This window comes from Manis javanica, chromosome 14 (genome assembly GCF_040802235.1).
Source record: "Manis javanica isolate MJ-LG chromosome 14, MJ_LKY, whole genome shotgun sequence".
In the NCBI taxonomy this organism is placed as follows: Eukaryota; Metazoa; Chordata; class Mammalia; order Pholidota; family Manidae; genus Manis; species Manis javanica.
Genome location: NC_133169.1, coordinates 85,005,157 through 85,022,235, shown reverse-complemented (window position 1 = coordinate 85,022,235; position 17,079 = coordinate 85,005,157). Strand labels below are relative to the sequence as shown.

At 45.3% G+C, this 17,079-nt stretch overlaps 1 protein-coding gene across 12 annotated transcripts in view; it reads left to right on the top strand.

Annotated features, from left to right (window-relative positions):
- Positions 1–17,079, top strand: part of KLHL3 (kelch like family member 3) — a 157,093-nt gene that overhangs the window by 42,044 nt on the left and 97,970 nt on the right. For 2 of the 12 annotated variants that reach the window (XM_073221695.1, XM_073221690.1), the window contains exon 1: positions 3,013–3,514. The exons of 6 other annotated variants lie outside the window; for them this stretch is intronic. In XM_073221695.1, the coding sequence (XP_073077796.1) occupies positions 3,501–3,514 (14 nt within the window). In that variant the 5' untranslated portion in view covers positions 3,013–3,500. Of the gene's footprint in view, positions 1–2,312; positions 2,427–2,743; positions 2,925–3,012; positions 3,515–6,818; positions 6,998–17,079 lie in introns of those variants that run through there. 4 more of the 12 variants (XM_073221691.1, XM_037015920.2, XM_037015915.2 and 1 more) reach the window with 4 other exon arrangements.

The window sequence follows — 17,079 nt, the reverse complement described above, 5'->3', positions numbered from 1 at the left end:
CATATACACAATGGAATATTATTCAGCCATAAGAAGAAAACAAATCCTACCTTTTGCAGCAACATGGATGGAGCTGGAGGGTATTATGCACAGTGAAATAAGCCAGGCAGAGAAAGATAAGTATCAAATGATTTCACTCATCTGTGGAGTATAAGAACAAAGAAAAACTGAAGGAACAAAACAGTAGCAGACTCACAGAACCCAAGAATGGACTAACAGTTACCAAAGGGGAGGGGACTGGAGACGACGGGTGGGAAGGGAGGGAGAAGGGGGAAAATGGCATTATGATTAGCACACATCATGTAGTGGAGAGGACATGGGAAAGGCCGTATAACACAGAAAAGGCAAGTAGTGACTATATAGCATCTTATTATGCTAATGGGCAGTGACTGCAATGGGGTGTGCGGGGGAGACTTGATGTTAGGGGGAGTCTGCTAACCATAATGTTGCTCATGTAATTGTACATTAATGATAGCAAAAAAAAAAAGTTTCCTTGTGCCCTTTGATTCCCTGATGCCTATACTTTTAGCCAGCTGGGCAGGTGGTTCTGATGCCTAGCTAGGTGTGGGAACTGTGCCTCGGAGCTGTACGGTGTTAGGGTGCCTGCAAATGTGAGAAAAAGTCCTAAAGAAGGAGGATAAGAGTGAGAAAAGAAGAAAAAAAGACACAGTGTCTGTGTGGCTCCACACAGGCTGTGCTGTACTGGTTCCCTGTGGAGAGATGGAGTACGGAGAAGAGAACTTTTTAGACCAAACTCAGTTAAAAAGAAAAGTTTCTTTTCCTAACATGGTTTCTTCCTGAGTCATGTAACACTGAAGGATTCTGGACAAAGTTGGTGTCTACGGCTGGGAACTTTCTGTGGGCTGGAGAGGTGGGGTCACTGGGTGCTGCTGGTAAGCTGCGGAAGCCTCAGGTGTGGGAAGCGGGGCTGGGAAGGGGCAAGGTGCTTTGCTGGCCGTTCCAAGGACGGCGCCTCCCCCCCAGGCGGACACCAGTGTGTGGCCCCATTGGTTTTCCTCTGCTGTGGGAATCCGGGAGCAATTATTCTGAACCTGCAGTCCAGTCAGGAAAATTTGCCTAAAGAAACAAGTGAAGGCTTTGGTCCAGAGAACGTTTGGATGGTAAGGTAGAAAATGTGAGATGTAGCTCTGAAAGTGGAGAGGATCCAGGTAGGAACTTTGGGCCTTGATTCTGGAGACGTTGACTCGTGGCTTAGCTCTGACTCTGGTTTTCCTAGATGATGGCCTCTGTGTGTTCTCTGTTCTGTGTACCTTTCATGGACACAGCGAGCGGTGAATACGGTGTGCAGGTGGTACTGGTATGGTTTCCACACGTACATTGTAGTGACATTGGTCAGCACAGCAGAAGTGGGTTGTGAAGAGCATGCTGTAAATTTTTTATCTTGGCTCCCAAATGAAGCCTGAGCATGCTAAGCCCTTAAGTATTTCCTTTTCTGATCTTTTCTCTCTGGTTTGTTAGATGTGACATTTCCTCCCTTTCCTGTTGGGTGAATGGGAATAATGAGGGTATGAACCCATCAAAGAGAGACTCATCCTATTCTCACATCCCTTCTATGAATCACCCAGTTTTCCTGCCGGACATCTGCACTTTGGATTCTGGGATTTGGTTTCCTTGTTTGTGATGTTCAGTTTCTCTTGGTCCCTATGATTCACCTCAAGAGGAAATATCCGGAGCAGAGCCACAAGGCTGATTAGAGGAGGAAGGGACGGGAGGAGATATGAGGGGTATTGTTGTTAAAGGAAGGGGTAGTGATCCGGGGCTGTAAGATGTAAACAAAATAACGCAGGCTCTTCTCACTTGAGAATGAGTGAATTTGGGTAATGGCTTCATCTATGAGGACACCGATAAGCCAGGGGAGGTAATCTTTGAGAATACCACCCTAGCCAGTTTGAGCTCAGGAGGCTATATAAAGTTTAAGTTAATCTTAAGTCTTTACTACCTCAGTGTCCCACCTTCCCTTCTATGGTTTCAGAGCTTTGTAGCAGTGAAGAAATTTAACAGGTCAAAATTATAACAATAATAGATTGCTGAATGTCTCTTGGGATTTCACATGCATCTTGTTACCGTCCCTGATAACAGGGCACCCCTATAAAACATGAGAGTCCAGTGAAAATTTCTTCTTGAACAACCTTATGTATTATTCTAATGTGAAGAAAAATGGAATGTTTAAGAAATTTTAAAATCGTAGCTCATGATTTTAGAGCTGAAAGGGACTCTAGAGATCATCTGATCTGACCCTATCACAGGTCCAGACTGGGGAAAAGGCTGAAAGTCAGCTGGCCAATGGGAGTGCGGATCCTGACACAGGGGTGGCACAGGCAGTTCCGGAATAGAGATGCCCCTGTCTGGTCCCTCACGGCACCAGGAAGCTTCTGAACGCATCTTTGTGTGTGATCAGTCACCAGGTAATTGCCCCAGTGACCTCTAATCCTCTTGGCTATGGCTGGGAGACAGACTGGCTTTCTGCCTCTCCAAGATTATGCTTTAGAGTTAAGTTAGTCTAAAATGAGGCTCTGCCCCTAGGGTGAGATGGGCTTCAGTGAGACACGAACTAGTTGGAGCTGCAGGTTAAGTCAAATTTCAATACGACAGACCTTAGAAAGATACTTTAGGATTGTGCTATGAAATTTGTGGTTTTTCAGTATGGCCTAGGGAAGCAACTGTATGCAGTATTCGTCACGATGGCTTTATTGCAATAGTCTTTGGCTTCTTACAGTAATGTAGGGTTTGTTTCAGTTTCCCTTTTTCTACCAGTTCTCTTTTCCTAGTTTATCTCTGCATTCTCAGTTCTATCAAGCTCTTTCCCCTTGACTTTTCTCCATCTGTCAGATGCTCAGAGCTATTGTAGATTTTGGGAAGAGGAGCTGGAACATGAGCTAGGACCTACAAGCCAATTTCCCCAGGTGGATAAACTCCACTACAAGCCACAGAGGGGCCTCCTCATTCCAGCAATCTGGCCAGGCTGACAAGACTCAGCCTATGGGGGCAGGGGAGGAGGTGGGGGCCGGTATTTCTTGGGCTACTGAGGAACTGCTTGAGCCTCTGCAGTGTAGGCAGAGGAGGCAGGAGCCCCTGGGGTGGGCCAGCCACCTGGGCTGGGGATGCCTGGCCAGATGTGGAGGCAGCTGGAGAGGTGGCAGCGCACTTGGGTCTCAGGAGCTGGGCTGTTCCTAGGAGACGGAGGAGCAGCAGGCCTGCGGGGGAGGGGGAGCAAGTGGGTTGCTGCGTTGAGCAGCTGAAAGGGCTGCAGGGAGCTCTGGGTAAGACATTTTCTGCTGCTTCTGCGGTAGAAGCTGCTGCGAGTAAGTCAGAGGAAGGAGGATCGAGAGGGAGGAGGCTTCATTTGCAGCCATGCTGAATCACTGCTGCTGATCAGATCTCCCACCGGTTGGCTGGGAGAACAGAGAACAGAGCTAGGATCCCTGGGTGCGTGTGCATGCACAGTTCAGCGGCTGCCACTCCTGGCTGGGCCTCGCACAATGGAAGGTGAAAGGTATGTACACATAGTGCGTGGTGTGTGTGTTTGTGTGTGTGTGTGTGTGTGTGTGTGTGTGTGTGTGTGTGTAAGTGGATGTGTGTTTGCGGTGCAGCCACCAGCTTTTGTGTTCACGTTGGCTAAGCAGGGTCGGAAGACCTGGACACTGATGGATCCCAGTGGGTGGCAGGGTCAGAAAAGGGAAGCCCCTTTTCTCCAGAGATCTCACTCCCGCGAAGGTTTGCCGGGCAGCGAGCACCAGGGACTTCCTGGCTGGTGTTGGGGAGTAGTTTCAGCTTGGGCTGAATCAGGATTGCCTTTCTCAGGCTGTTTCAAGGAGGCGTTTCCCTTTCCTGGCTATTTTCCCAAGGTGGTTTTTCTTTGGTGGTGGTGGGGTTTGATGTCATAGCAGAGCTGGCCTGGCGTAGAATGCTTGCATTTTCACATTGAAGTGTTCAAATCTTCAGCTTGCATGCCATGCTGATGTCTTTCCTAAATGTAAGTGAGTGTGTGTGTGTGTGTGTGTGTGTGTGTGTGTGTGTGCATGTATGTGTGTGGAACACAAGCACACACACACGCCTGTATACAGAGAAGTTCAAGTTAAGTAGGAGAAAAACCCATTCAGATGACACTTGCTCTGAACTGACTTCCATTTGCATTGAAAAGTTTGTGAATGACGCTGCAAAGTGCGTGGTGTGCGCTGTGGAGGAACTCTTGCTCCTTCCGTCAGGGGTTTCTTATGAAAAGGGATCAACCGAAGGGAACTTAGGTACCTCTGTTGAGAAGGATCTAACTAGCCAGGGTATATATCCTGGCAGGCACATGCATATAAATCTTAAACAATTGTTTGAGGATCTCTTTCACTGTGGAGGTGCACAGTGCAGTGCAGGGTGGGTCATTCTTCTGTCTGTGCTAAAACGTCTCCTCCTGTTGTGCCAGCCTCTTCATTCTGTTGGTCTGCAGCTGGTAGAGAAAAAGGCTTGCCATTTTCCCTGAGGTGAGAGGATAGCGGGGTGGGGGTGGGGTCAGGCCCTGGCAGTGCACCATGATGGGGGGCTGCTGCTCTGAGCTGCCAGTTTATGCAGACAGCTGGTTAAAGGACAGCAGGTCCAGCTAAATCAGCACTGTGTGGAGAGCACCTTGGTAAGCACCTCCCTCTGCATGGATCGTCCCAACTCCTGCATCTCATGGGGCAGGGTGATGCCATTCAACGTCTCTATACTCTGTGGCATGCTTCTTGGGTGTCTTCTTGTCTGAAGAGGCCCCAGGGACTGCGTTTCTTAGTGTGGCCCCCACAGGAAGGGTCTGGGATGGCCTCTCCCATGTCTTGAACAACAGGAGCTTAGTGTTGGACTCCCTGCGGCCTGCTGAGCAACAGAACATCGGGAGGCCTATTTCCTAGGCGCGGGGCAGAGGTGGGCAGTGTCCTTACCTTCTCCTGTTGGACTGGTAGCCAGAAGTAGGGCAGGGTGATGTGGTTGGAGGTTTAGAGATTCCAGACCAGGCCTGTTTGCTTGACTTGTGCCATATTGGGGCTGGAAGGGCTGTGTGAGACTAGCAGCAGTTGATCGAAGTACTGCTTCCCAAGCTTTTCTTGGAATCTACTGCTCCCAGTTCTGTGTTTAGAAATTTAATGAGTCTTTGCCCCCTGTGAGATCCTTGTTCTTCCAGATGCTGGTGCCTCTCAGCGGGGATGGCCGATGTCTTGGGCTTTATGACCTGGTTTCTGCAATGTCCTTCTGCTTCTCCTACTGGAGGCAGAGAGTAGGCAAGAAATCCAAATGGGGCAGCTTCCAGAATTTACCAAGCCACCCAGCTCACTACCTTCTGTTTCCACACCAGTCCAGCGTACCATGCCAGGCACTGAGGTCTTCTGGAGTCTGCCCCCTCCCCGCCCCCCATGCCCACTGCTCATCTACTTCCTCACCAGCAGATCTGCTGGTCGCTCGTGGTCACCCTCCGGATGCCACTCCATCCGGCCCCAGGCCCATAGCTCCTTTCGCCTGCAATCCCTTTCCCTTCCTTTTTTTCCAATTGTTACCCATCTAGCAAGGCTGTTTTAAAATCTCATTTTGTCTTGGAAACGTCAGCTTTTCTAGTCCCAGCTGACGTCCTTCTGAATTATTCCAATACCTGTAGCTTGTATCTCATAGTTGGGTACTGAATAATAGGCCTACCCGCCAGATCTTTCTCTGCTTTTGTGTCTCTTACAAGTCCCCAAACTCAGAGACAGGTCCTCAAGGGCAAGGACATGCCTGTACCTCTGAACACTCCTCGCTGACTGCTGTGTGGTTGTACACATAATAGGTGCTGCATAATCATTTGCTGATTAACCGATAACTTCTGTGGGAAGCTCTAATAAGTACAAAGAAAGTGAGAGAGGAGATTGAAACACTTGGCCAATAGGTTCATCTTTGGATATCGGCCTTATTATCTTAGCATGGGTCATTGAACCCCTGGAATGCTTTGAGGTCGGGGAGCACAGGGGGAAGTAGCCTTGTTTTATAAGTTCCCTTGGAAACCCAGGGCCAGAGAAGTTGAGTTACTGGCCTAGAATCACATGTCAAACCTCCAGAGACTGGAGGGATCCTGAATCTGGTGCTTGTTCCACAATTAACTTGCTGAAGCTTAATTGGGGCTGTTTTTAAGCATTAAACATTTTCAGCCAAGAGATTTCTAACGGACAGTTTTCTTTCTTTGCCATGAGGGTATGAAAATAACTTCTACCTTGAAAGGCTATTAGTTGAAAGCATGGGTTTGGAGTAAAATAGACCTTGTAGTAAATCTACTTCAAAACAGTGTGACCTTGACCGAGTCACCTTCTTTCAGAACTGATTTTTTTTTCGGTGTAAAGGGAGCAATGACAGTGTCTATACCTCACAGAGTTTTGAAGATCAAATGAGGAAATATAAATGAAGTGTCTAGGGAAGTTTTCCTGGCACAGATTAAATACTTAGTAAAAGGTAGCTGTTATCATTGGTGCTTGTTGCCCTGATGCACCTCATGACCTGCACTGGGATACAAACCAAGGCTTAGTTTGGGCCTTTCCCATAGTTATCATCCAAAGTAGACTATGTGGGACCTTCCCGTGAGAAAGCTTGTCAGGCCATCATCTTCCACCTAAACCATCTCCTCATAGTGGCACGCCACACAGGGCTTGGCATTTCTTGGCGTTTTTTATTTCTAGGTTTATACCAACACCTACCTTAATCCTCCTTTTTATAGACACCCTGAGGCATCTAGGTGCCTTAGTGATTTGGAACCATGGACTGAATTCACCTTTGTTCAGGCCCAAGGCTTATAAGAAGAACCTGTGAACTGGCAGTCATCTTTGCTGTATCCCCAAGCTCCTCAGCTCTCTGAGGGACCTTCCGAGGCTAGGAGCCCCGTCTCCCGTTGTGAAGGATCCCTGGTGCTTGATCAGTCCAAGCAAGATGACCCTGTCTTCTCTTTTGCCAGAGGAAAAGGGTCCCTGACGCTCAGCTCCTACAGCGATGAATTGTGAGCGTGAATGTATGTGTGTATATGTGCGTTTGTAGAGCAGATAGACATTGGAAATGGCAGTTGCTCTTGCCATTAGGATTTTATTTCAGTAGTGGATATCAGCCTTGTGGATGGATTAAAATAACTGTCCAACGTATATGAGGTGCCTCGACTAGGCAAGTTCACTGAGACAGAAAGCGGAATGGTGGTTTCGAGGGGCTGGGCAGAGGGAAGAGTGCGGAGTTGCCGTTTATGGGCACAGTTTCAATTGGAAAAAGAAGTTCTGGAGATGGATATGTGGTGATGGCTGCACGACAATATGAATGCATGTCATGCCACTGAACTTTATGCTTGAAAACGGTTAAGATGGTAAATTTCATGTGACGTGTATTATTACAATTACAAAACAATTTTCAGGCAGTCTCTGGCATGGCCGCAGGATTCCTGGACAGCCACAACTTCTGGAGGAAGCATCACCAAAGGGGGAAGCTGGTTCCATTTTCTTTAAATTGTGGTGTTTTTCCTCATCAGAAGCATTGGGATGCCTGCTTGCGGGGGGCACCACACACTTAGCACTACACCGGGCAGACCTCAGAGGGAGAAAGGTTCGTCCTGGCCGCGGAGAGCTGCTCCTGGGCCGCGGGGAGCTTCAGAGCTGGAAGGAGCTTATCTTTTCGACCTTGATCCAGGAACACATGGATCATATTTTCTGAGAAGAAAGCCAGTGCTCTCTGAATGCTGAGGTTTGCAGTGCCAGGTGAAATGCTGGGAACGCCTGGGAAGAGCAAGCGCCGAGGGCCCTTTGCCTTTTCTCTCATCTCACTGCACGTTCCTGAGTCTTCTCCCACCCCTACAAGTTACTGGTAGAAACTTCTGTAGAACTTCTTGGACATCACTGCTGCCTGAAGCAAATGTGCATTTCTACCGTGATAATTGAAATCAGATTTTCCATTTTGGAAATACTTCTTGGCCAAGTAAGGTCTTCAACTGCAAAAAAGCAAAGTTGGTGAAAGAAACCATTTGATTTCCCTAGACTCAGATGTGCATTTTTAGGATCTTGCTGGCTAGATTTAGGATCAGGTTTTAGATTGTTAAGGCAGATCCAGAAAAGAACATTTTTGGTTGAGTTTTCTAAAGCAAGTGCTTTATTTGATGAAATTTGCCATTGTAGAACTGACCTAATTTTTTTCAATTGCTGGATCAACCCTAAAAGTAGGTTAGACTGAAAGGAGCATTAATGAACTATATAAAAAACAACTCAAAAGTGCTTTGTTCTCAGGTTTTTTTCCTATTAAATAAGTTCAGTGGTTCTCAAGCTAGAAATCTGTAGAGACAGATAGTACATGGTGGTTTCTAGGGGCTTATAAATGATAAAAAAATAAAGGATTTATCATTTATAAGGATTTTCAGACTCTTAGCACAACTTTCCTGGACCTTTTCTTTTTGAACTTATGGAAGTTTATCATAGCCTCTACTGGAACCACACACGGAGGAGTTCTTACATCCTGTTCAACCTAAATAGAAGCTTGGCCTCCAAAGTGCCACATAATGAGGGGTGTGTTTTCTTTTAGTCTTTCTTTTCTTTGTCCATCTGTAACAGCTGAAGTATTTCTCTTATTTTTACATTTTTTACACAGAGATTTTTTTCCCCTGGGCTTTAACGGAAGCTCTTTGTGAATTGGGCTGTTAGGAATGTGATTAGTAACATACCTGTTCTTGAGCTTGTTTATGAAGGAATTACATTACATATAATTTACATGATAGGAAGGGCAGCAGCTGCTGGCCAGCTTCGATGAATCATGATGGGCTTGTGTGAAAATTCCAAGTTCATTACAATTAATTATACTGACACCAGTATACGCTGTGGTCTCTCACAGTCAGCAGAGTGAAATGGTGATTTGTCACAGGTCTTAGAGAATGGAGTCTTTTTTATTTGGCCTGGTTTGGCTGCACATTGAAGAACCTCAGGGAATGAATGGGACATAAGGACTGAGCTTCCTTTGGCCTGATAGGCTGTGGATGTTACCCCAAGTCAGTGGACATTGTTACTGAGAGTGTAGGCCCTGAAGTCAGGTAGACCTGGGTTTGAGCATCAGTTTACGAGTAGTTGTGTGGGACTTTTGGACAAGTTTTATTTGGGTGCCTCAGGAGATAGTACTACCTGCCTCCTTGGGTTATTCTGAAGATAAAATGAGATAGTGGAGGTGAGGTGCCTTAACATACCATCAGCATTCAGTCAATGCTGTTATTAACTGTTACCCGGGATCTGTGTCCTACACACAGGCATATGTTCCATGTGCCTGTGTCGGCTATTGCAGGGACTCAGGTGGCACCCCTGGAAGAGTATGTGGAGAACAGGGGACTTTATCGCAGCCTGTGTGTAGGGGGTCCCTTGTTGAGAGGACTGCACCCTACAGTCCTGAGTCCTGCTGCCTACATCTCAAGTGCTAGGTCCTTCACTGATCCAGAAATAGAAATCTGAATTTGCTCATCGTGGCCTTGCACGTTAGGATCGGGATGCATGCTAGGTCTGCAGTCTGCCCACAGTCCTAAAGGTTCAGAGATCTATCTTGTTAGTATCCCATTCCTGCCCAGACCTGGAGGAGAGAGACATGTTGATGAACTCATCATGAGAACCTGAAGTCCACCAGTCAGGGTGGCAGTGTATTAATTTTCAGCGAAAACTGTTACTGGCAAGATGTTCCTGATGACCTGCTACCACTTTCTTGCTTCCTGAAGGAGGACCCTGGGGAAGGCCAAATTGATCAAGAGGCTGCATAGGGAGCTGGGGACTGGGTTAGAGCATGTGAGCATTTACAGGCTTCAGGCTACGAGGATCTGACTGAGGCTGAACCAGATGACTGTCTGATGATTAAATCATTTTCTTTCCTACATAGTGTGTGATAAGCTGGACCAAGAGCTTTCTCTCTCTGATTCTTGTTTTTCAGTTTTCTTGTCTAAAGGATACTTTATTTAACAAGCATCTCTTGCAGGTGGGTGAGTGCTGGCTCCATAGTCTTGCTCCAACTCAGAGCTGTTCTGCCTTCTTTTGGTGACTTTGCCCCTCTCTATTCTGCCTCATCTGTAGCCTGAACATAAGGGGCTTGGGCTCTGTGTTTGTGCCCCAGGATCAGCCCACACTCTCTCAACGTCATTTGCATCTCTTGAAGACTTTTTGATGTGATGCAGTTCATAACCCTCAGCAGCATTTCTCAGACTTGCCTTTCATCTCCTCCCCAATCTCTCATATTCCGGATGCTTTGGCAGGTACTGCAGACCCTTCTGCACAGTCAGCCTGCCCGGAGGCTTTGCCATCTTCTGCCTTGCTGACATGCTTTCTAGTGTCCTTTTCTTTCCATTCATTGTCTGAATTTTCCTCGGCAATGGAAAGAGGCTAAGAACTGACACAGTATGCAGCCACCCTTCTTTCTTCCTTCCCTTCCCTCTAGTTGATGCTGACTTTCTCTGTATCCAGATTACCAGCGCAGCAGACTGGGCTGGCTGAGAAAGAACCCTCCGCCTCTCATACAGGAGGACAGAGCAGGAGTTGAGAGGGGCAAAGCCATAATTGTTTTAATGAGGGAAGTGAGGAAGGATGGAATGGATGGTAGTTTTGCCTCATTTGCATATCTATCCATTCATTTACTCAATAATCATACACTGAACACCTGTCATGTGCTGGGGCTAAAAGTACAGAGGGAAATAAGATACCATCCTGGTTCTCAAGGAGTTCAAAGTCTAGGGTGGGCTGGCAGTGGTGTGCTGGAGCCAGTACTCACCCACTTGCAAGAGATGCTTGTTAAATTTTCAGGAATATTATGAGTCAATTTATTAAATACAGCCTTTATTAAATATTAAATTTTGTGACTTACCAATAAATCATAAACAAGTGCAACACTCAGACTCATCACTTCCTAGTTATTTGACTATGATCTATGCCTTTGAGATTTTGCTTCTTGTATCTATATGATGATAATATTATATAATGGTGTAATGGTGCTGCTGCACATTTTCCAACTCCACATGTTCAGTGACATCATGTTGACAGCTTGAAATCTGCCATGAGGGGAGAATTTACACCAAGGAAATTGACCAATGTTACAAATCAGGGCTTCCTTCCTCACAGCCAACTCTTAAACATATACCAGCACACACTGGGGACCGAGAAGTAAAAGGTAATCAAACTATTATTTAGAGGGAAGCACAGAGTACTGTGGTAACACAGAATAAGGGAAATTAATCTAATGGGTAGGAGAGGGTGACAGGGAAGACTTCCAGCAAGAGGCTGGAAGGGATGAGTTGGGTAGAGATAGGGCAAAAGAGCCTAGTGTATTTGGGCAATTGCAAGTATTTTAGTACTATAGTAACAAGAAGTCTTCAGGGCAATGATGTAACTATGAAGGGCCAGGTTAGGTTTCAGAGATTTATCCTGAGCGTGGTGAGAGGTTTCACATAGAATGGCCCTCGCTCACACTGACATCCCATAAAGGTCTCTGGAGTCTGGGAGGAAGTTTGTGTAGTGATCCAGCCAAGAAATCATGATGGCCTGGCCTGAGGTCGTAGTTGTGGCTGCGAGAAGGGGATGGAGTGGAGAGGAGAGGGTGGACAGGCTATGCCTGAGGATTGTTAGAGAGGGAAGAAGATGTCAAGACCCATATCACAGTTTCTTCCCTGGATAGATGAGTGGGTGGGTGGTTACGCTTCTAAGATACAGAATACAAGAAGAAGAGCAGAATTCAGGGGTGGGGATCAGTTTTGGATATGTTGAGTATGACTGACTGTGGAAAATCTAAGTGAGCGAGTCAAGACAGACCTTAGATACGTGGGTCTGGAATTTAGAGGACAGGGAGGGCAGGAGAGCCGGCTGTGGGAGGCGTGTGCCGTGAGAAGAGGACCTAATATTTAGAGCTTATATGTTTTTATTTATAACATCTATAAATAATATTTTGTATGCTTGACTTATAGTTTCACTCTGAAGGCCAACTCTACTTTCATTTTTTAGAATTGGGGCTGGAGGCAGTGGTTGGTGCCGGCTCCCGCCCATCTCCTCGACTGTCTATCACATGTAAGGACAAGCGAAGGTTTTTCAGGTCAGAGGTGACACTGATGACAAATATGTAATGAGGGCCTGCTCTGGGCATGGCTCTATGCTGGGCAGGCTAAGCTATACAAGGAGTTCTCAGACATATGGTTCTTTCCCACCAGGAATGTCCAATCTAGTATAGGGGAGGTGGGTGGTTGGATAGGCGCCATGAAAAGGTAATCATAAACAGAACTACTCTGTGTGTCAGTTTAGTTATAGGCCAGAAGTACTACAGGAATTTAAGAAAGGCAGAGATCACTTAAGACTGAAGTATTCAGAGGGCTTCACAGAGTAGGCAAAGCTTAACTGGTCCTGGAAGAACAGGAGATTATGGTACAGGAAAAGGGAGGGGCAGTCCGTCTGTAATGGATGGTTCATCTACTCAGTAAGAATTTGAGTAAGTGACAGGTAAGCCTAGCAATTTAGATTCAGTCCAGGTCATGGGGGGCCTTGAATACTAGGCAAGAAATCATGACTTTATCCTGTAGGCTGTCAGTTTCCAGCTTTTTAGCTATAGAGTGCTTGACAGGGAATCCTACAAGGACACACAATACGTAGAACAAATGGCAGCAGAGCCTCTAGCTTGTAACCCTCATGACCCCTGAAGAGACCTGTGGGCAGTGAGAATCTGAATAATGTGGTCAGGGCGACCTTTGAGAAGGACCCATTTGGCAATGGTGTGCAGGAAGCTCTTGGGGGAAGAGCATCGAGATGGGCAGCAGCAGGTAAGAGATCACACTCTTACCTTAACAGGTTAGACCAAGGGAAAGAGAAGCAGAGAGTCCAGGAAGGAAGGGCCAGCTGCGTCCATCCTTCCTATGACTGTGAGTCTGCACTATCTCACATGTATAACTTCTTGAATGGAGTCAGTGAGAATATGAGGGCATGAATTATGTCTGAGCCAGCTTCCAATTCTCTCTCTCTCTGGGCTGTTGAAGGGGTTGTTTGCTTTTTTACCCATTGGGCTAGAGGAACTTTTCACTGCAGTGGGTTCACCATGGTATCAATGGGGGTTCATGTAAATATGTTTAATAATGAAAGGACAGTGTGTGAAATTGATGAAAGTGTTGGGCCAGTATAGTTTGACAAAGTTGACTACTTTGATGCATTCTGATTCTGCTACAATGTATGTGTTTAATTCTACAGGAAAGAGTGAGGATTATGCCTGGCCCAAATTTTCTCACCACATCTATTTCTGGTGACCCATTTGAATCTTAACTATGGCTCAGCATGAATGTTACTGAAACTCTGGACATCTGAGCACAGATGGAGGCTCCTTTGTTCAGCAGCCAGAGCTTCAGATCTTATGGGAGGGACATATACAAATTAATGCTGACTGTGGAGAGAATTTGCTAGGTTTCATTACCTCTCGCCAGATCATGAAATACTGATGGCTGAATCCCCTCAGCTGGGCTGGGTGGGAGTTCTTGAAGCCTGGTGTGATTTTAATGGGAGCTCCAGCTTAAGGGTAGGTCAAAGCTGCAGCCAGTCTGCTCTTGGAGAAACCAGCCACTTTGTGCTTAGAGTAAGGGTATGGACTGATCATTGCTTTTCAGCAGAAAACGTCTTGTGACTGAGTCTGTCTAGAGAAATGTGGGTGTGTGTATGCATGTGTGTAATTTAGGCTGGGTGTGGGTTGGGTGAAAAGCATGGTCTTAGACCTTGAACATAGACAAGAGAGTGGGACTATATCTCAGTGTGATCTGTATTTCAGAGATGGAAAAGGGACCCACCAGCCTTGTCTGGGAATCAAGAACTGAGCATGCTGGGTACTGGGCTTTGAGAGAGTGGGAGTGGATTCTCTGTTGTGGACTAACTAGTTAAGGGGGGAGGGAATGGTGGGATCTAGCAACTCTGTGAACATGTGATCCTACGCTGAGTCATATGTATGTGTGTGTGTGTGTATATGTGTGTACTATATTGCTAGGGGGGTAGGCTGTGCTGGAAATAGCCTGGGCTGATTCAAGTCAAGGACACCTGAGCTCAGATCCTATTGCAGACACTTACTGTCTGTGTGACCTTGTACAAGGTCTTTAACTTCTCTGAGACTTCAAATCTTCTCTTTTCTTAACTTCGTACTACCTGAAAGTTGATATGAGTTGCTGGGAAGCTTGTACCTTCCAGAAGCCAGGGACCCAGAACTACACCAGACTTCTAATGTCATCACAGAGGAGCAGAGCAAGGGAAGAAAGAGACCTGGGTTTCCTTCTGATGTTAAGCCTCGCCCCTGCATTGTGGGTGGAAAGGGCTCTGGATGGAGGGGGGAAACCAGAAGTCCTTTCCCTAACCAGCCCTATGGCCATCAACGAGTCACTTGTTCTTTCAGGGAGGCTTTAGTGTGAATTGCATTTTGGTGAACTTTAATTCTCTGATGATAAGCAATTTATGTTTGAGACCCTTTGTTGAATACGACATTGTATTAATGGATACACCCTTATTGGATGATTCTGAAAGGCTAGCAAGTGCAAGGGCAACCCAGCAAGGAAGGACGAGCCTTCCCATTTGCTAGGCGCACTGAAGATTGTTGTCAAAGCCTCCACAGTGGCTGTATTTGGTCTCCATCTGTTCCATGTATGAGAAATGGAATTAAGAAGTCTGTCCGCTGGGCTTTTAGGAACTTTCATATTATTAGTTAAATTTTCAGTTGGTTCTCTGATACCAAATTAGATCTTCTCTTCCTGGCTTTTAAGTCTCTCTAACAATTTGAAGGCAACATTTATAATGAATTTGTGCTTTGTTTTACAGTTTCTAGATTTATCCCAGGAATGCAAATGTGGTTTGGTTTTAGAAAATATATTTAGTTTCATTTACTACATTAAAGACCAAGGGAAAAATCCATATGATCATCTCGTTAGAGTTACAAAAACATTTGATAAAATTGACCCTAACTGTATGATTAAAAAACAAAATACAAGAGAATTTTCTTAATATGATACAGAGCATCTACAAAAATCCTACCACAAGCATACACAATGCAGAAATATTAGGAACATTTTTAAAATTGAGGAGGTGAAAAAAATATTTATTAGCATACTTTCTGTTCAACATTGTGTGGCCATCCTAGCCAGTGCAAAATTTCTTTTGAAAATGAAATTAGAGGCCTAAGAATTGGAAAGGAGGGGAAAAAAAGCCTCGAGCTTTATATCTAGGTTAATATAACTGTTTACATGAAATACCTAATTGAATCTTCAAATAGTTATAAATAATAGGAACCCTTAGTAAGGTGGTTGGACATGAATCAGTTTGCAAGAACCAATTGCATTTTATAAACCACAGCAATCAGGAAATATAATTTAAAAAGGACACCATTGTTATTATAAAACAGCAACAAAAACTATAAAGTTAATCAGATATTGTGAGGTCTTCATACAGAAAAACAGAGAAGTTTGAGTGACGTGGATGAGGACCTAAATAAATGGGGAGATATTACATGCTCATGAATAGGAAGACATGATATCAGAAAGATGTTGGTTCTTTCCAAATCTATAAATTCAATGCAGTTTCTATAAAATCCCATTAGAGACTTTCATGGAACTAGACAAGATGATACTAAAATTTGTATGAAAGAGTAAAGAAACTAGAGTAGTCAAGACATATCTAAAAGCGTAATAATAGGAGTGGGGACTTGCCCTGTCAGGTATCAGACCTTAAAATGAGACCAGAAATAATGTGGTGCTGGTACAGAGACAGAAAATTGACCAGTGGAACAGGTGAGAGAGTTCAGGAATAGATCCCTGCATATTTGGAACTTTGGTATGTGAACTAAGGCAGCATGACAGGTGAGTGGGAAAAATAAGAAGTAGGAAGTAAGTGGAACTTAGAAATTATATTCCTGTTTCACATCATGACATACAAATCAGTATCAGATAAAATAAGGCAAAGATCAAAAGCAAAACTGTTAAACTGTTAATAGAAAATAGATATTAATATCTTTCTGGCCTTGGAGTAGGGATGGATACTAACTATAAAAGAAATTATGCTTGTGGGATTTCTTACATGACGTTTTTCATCTTTACTGGATGCTTCCTCACCCTGATCACATTTTCTGCTTGGAAATTGTCTTTACCGCTAACCATTTGCCTTTTTTGTGTCTCTTGATATTTATCTTCCTGTGCTCAGCTAACTTCTTTGCACCCAGAATCCAAACAGTCCCAAAGTTCAGACGTCTGTGGTTTACATTTGCACGCTGAACTGAAGTGGGGAAGGAGGCCAGAGGGGAGTCTGTCGTGGCCAGACGTGCTGGGGTCTGGCCTGCCGGTTGTGTTTGAGTGTTCCAACGGCTGTGAATCCCAGAGTGAGATCTTTAGAGACCCCCGGGTCTCTCAAACATTCTCTTAACCCCAGCAGCCCCTTTCTCAAACCAGTCTGAGAGGCTAAGTGGTGGTATGGACCAGAGGCCCACTAGGGAAAAGCAAAGCAAACTGCCCTCAGTGTCCTAGAGCTGGGGTGAACTGTGGGTCCCCAAATCTACATAAGTTGAGAGGGTTCTGTTTTCCATCTAGCAAGCAAAGCTTAGCTTGGTCCAAACAGAGGTAACTCCCAGGTCCCAGGCTTGACCTTGGGGCTGAATAGTTTCATCAGTTTGGGCAGAAAATCCTTTCCTTGCTAATTCCTTTGATTCTTTTTTCCTACTCCCCATAAAGCTGCGACATTGTTGCTCAGGAGTAGTCGGGCGTCTAGCTGGCACCCCATAAGGATCTGAGTGCTTTGTCTTCGGCATAGAGGGATTTGAGATTGTGATTGACTTGTGCCAGTCACCGCCTGCTAGTGTAGCCCACACAGATAGCCTTTCTTTTTTTTTTTAATTTAAAAATTTTTAATTTTTAATTTTTTGTTATCATTAATCTACAATTACATGAAGAACATTATGTTTAACAGGCTCCCCCCTTCACCAAGTAACCCCCCACCCCATTACAGTCACTGTCCATCAGCGTAGTAAGATGCTGTAGAGTCACTACTTGTCTTCTCTGTGTCGCACAGCCCTCCCCATACCTCCCCCTACATGCTAATTATGCAT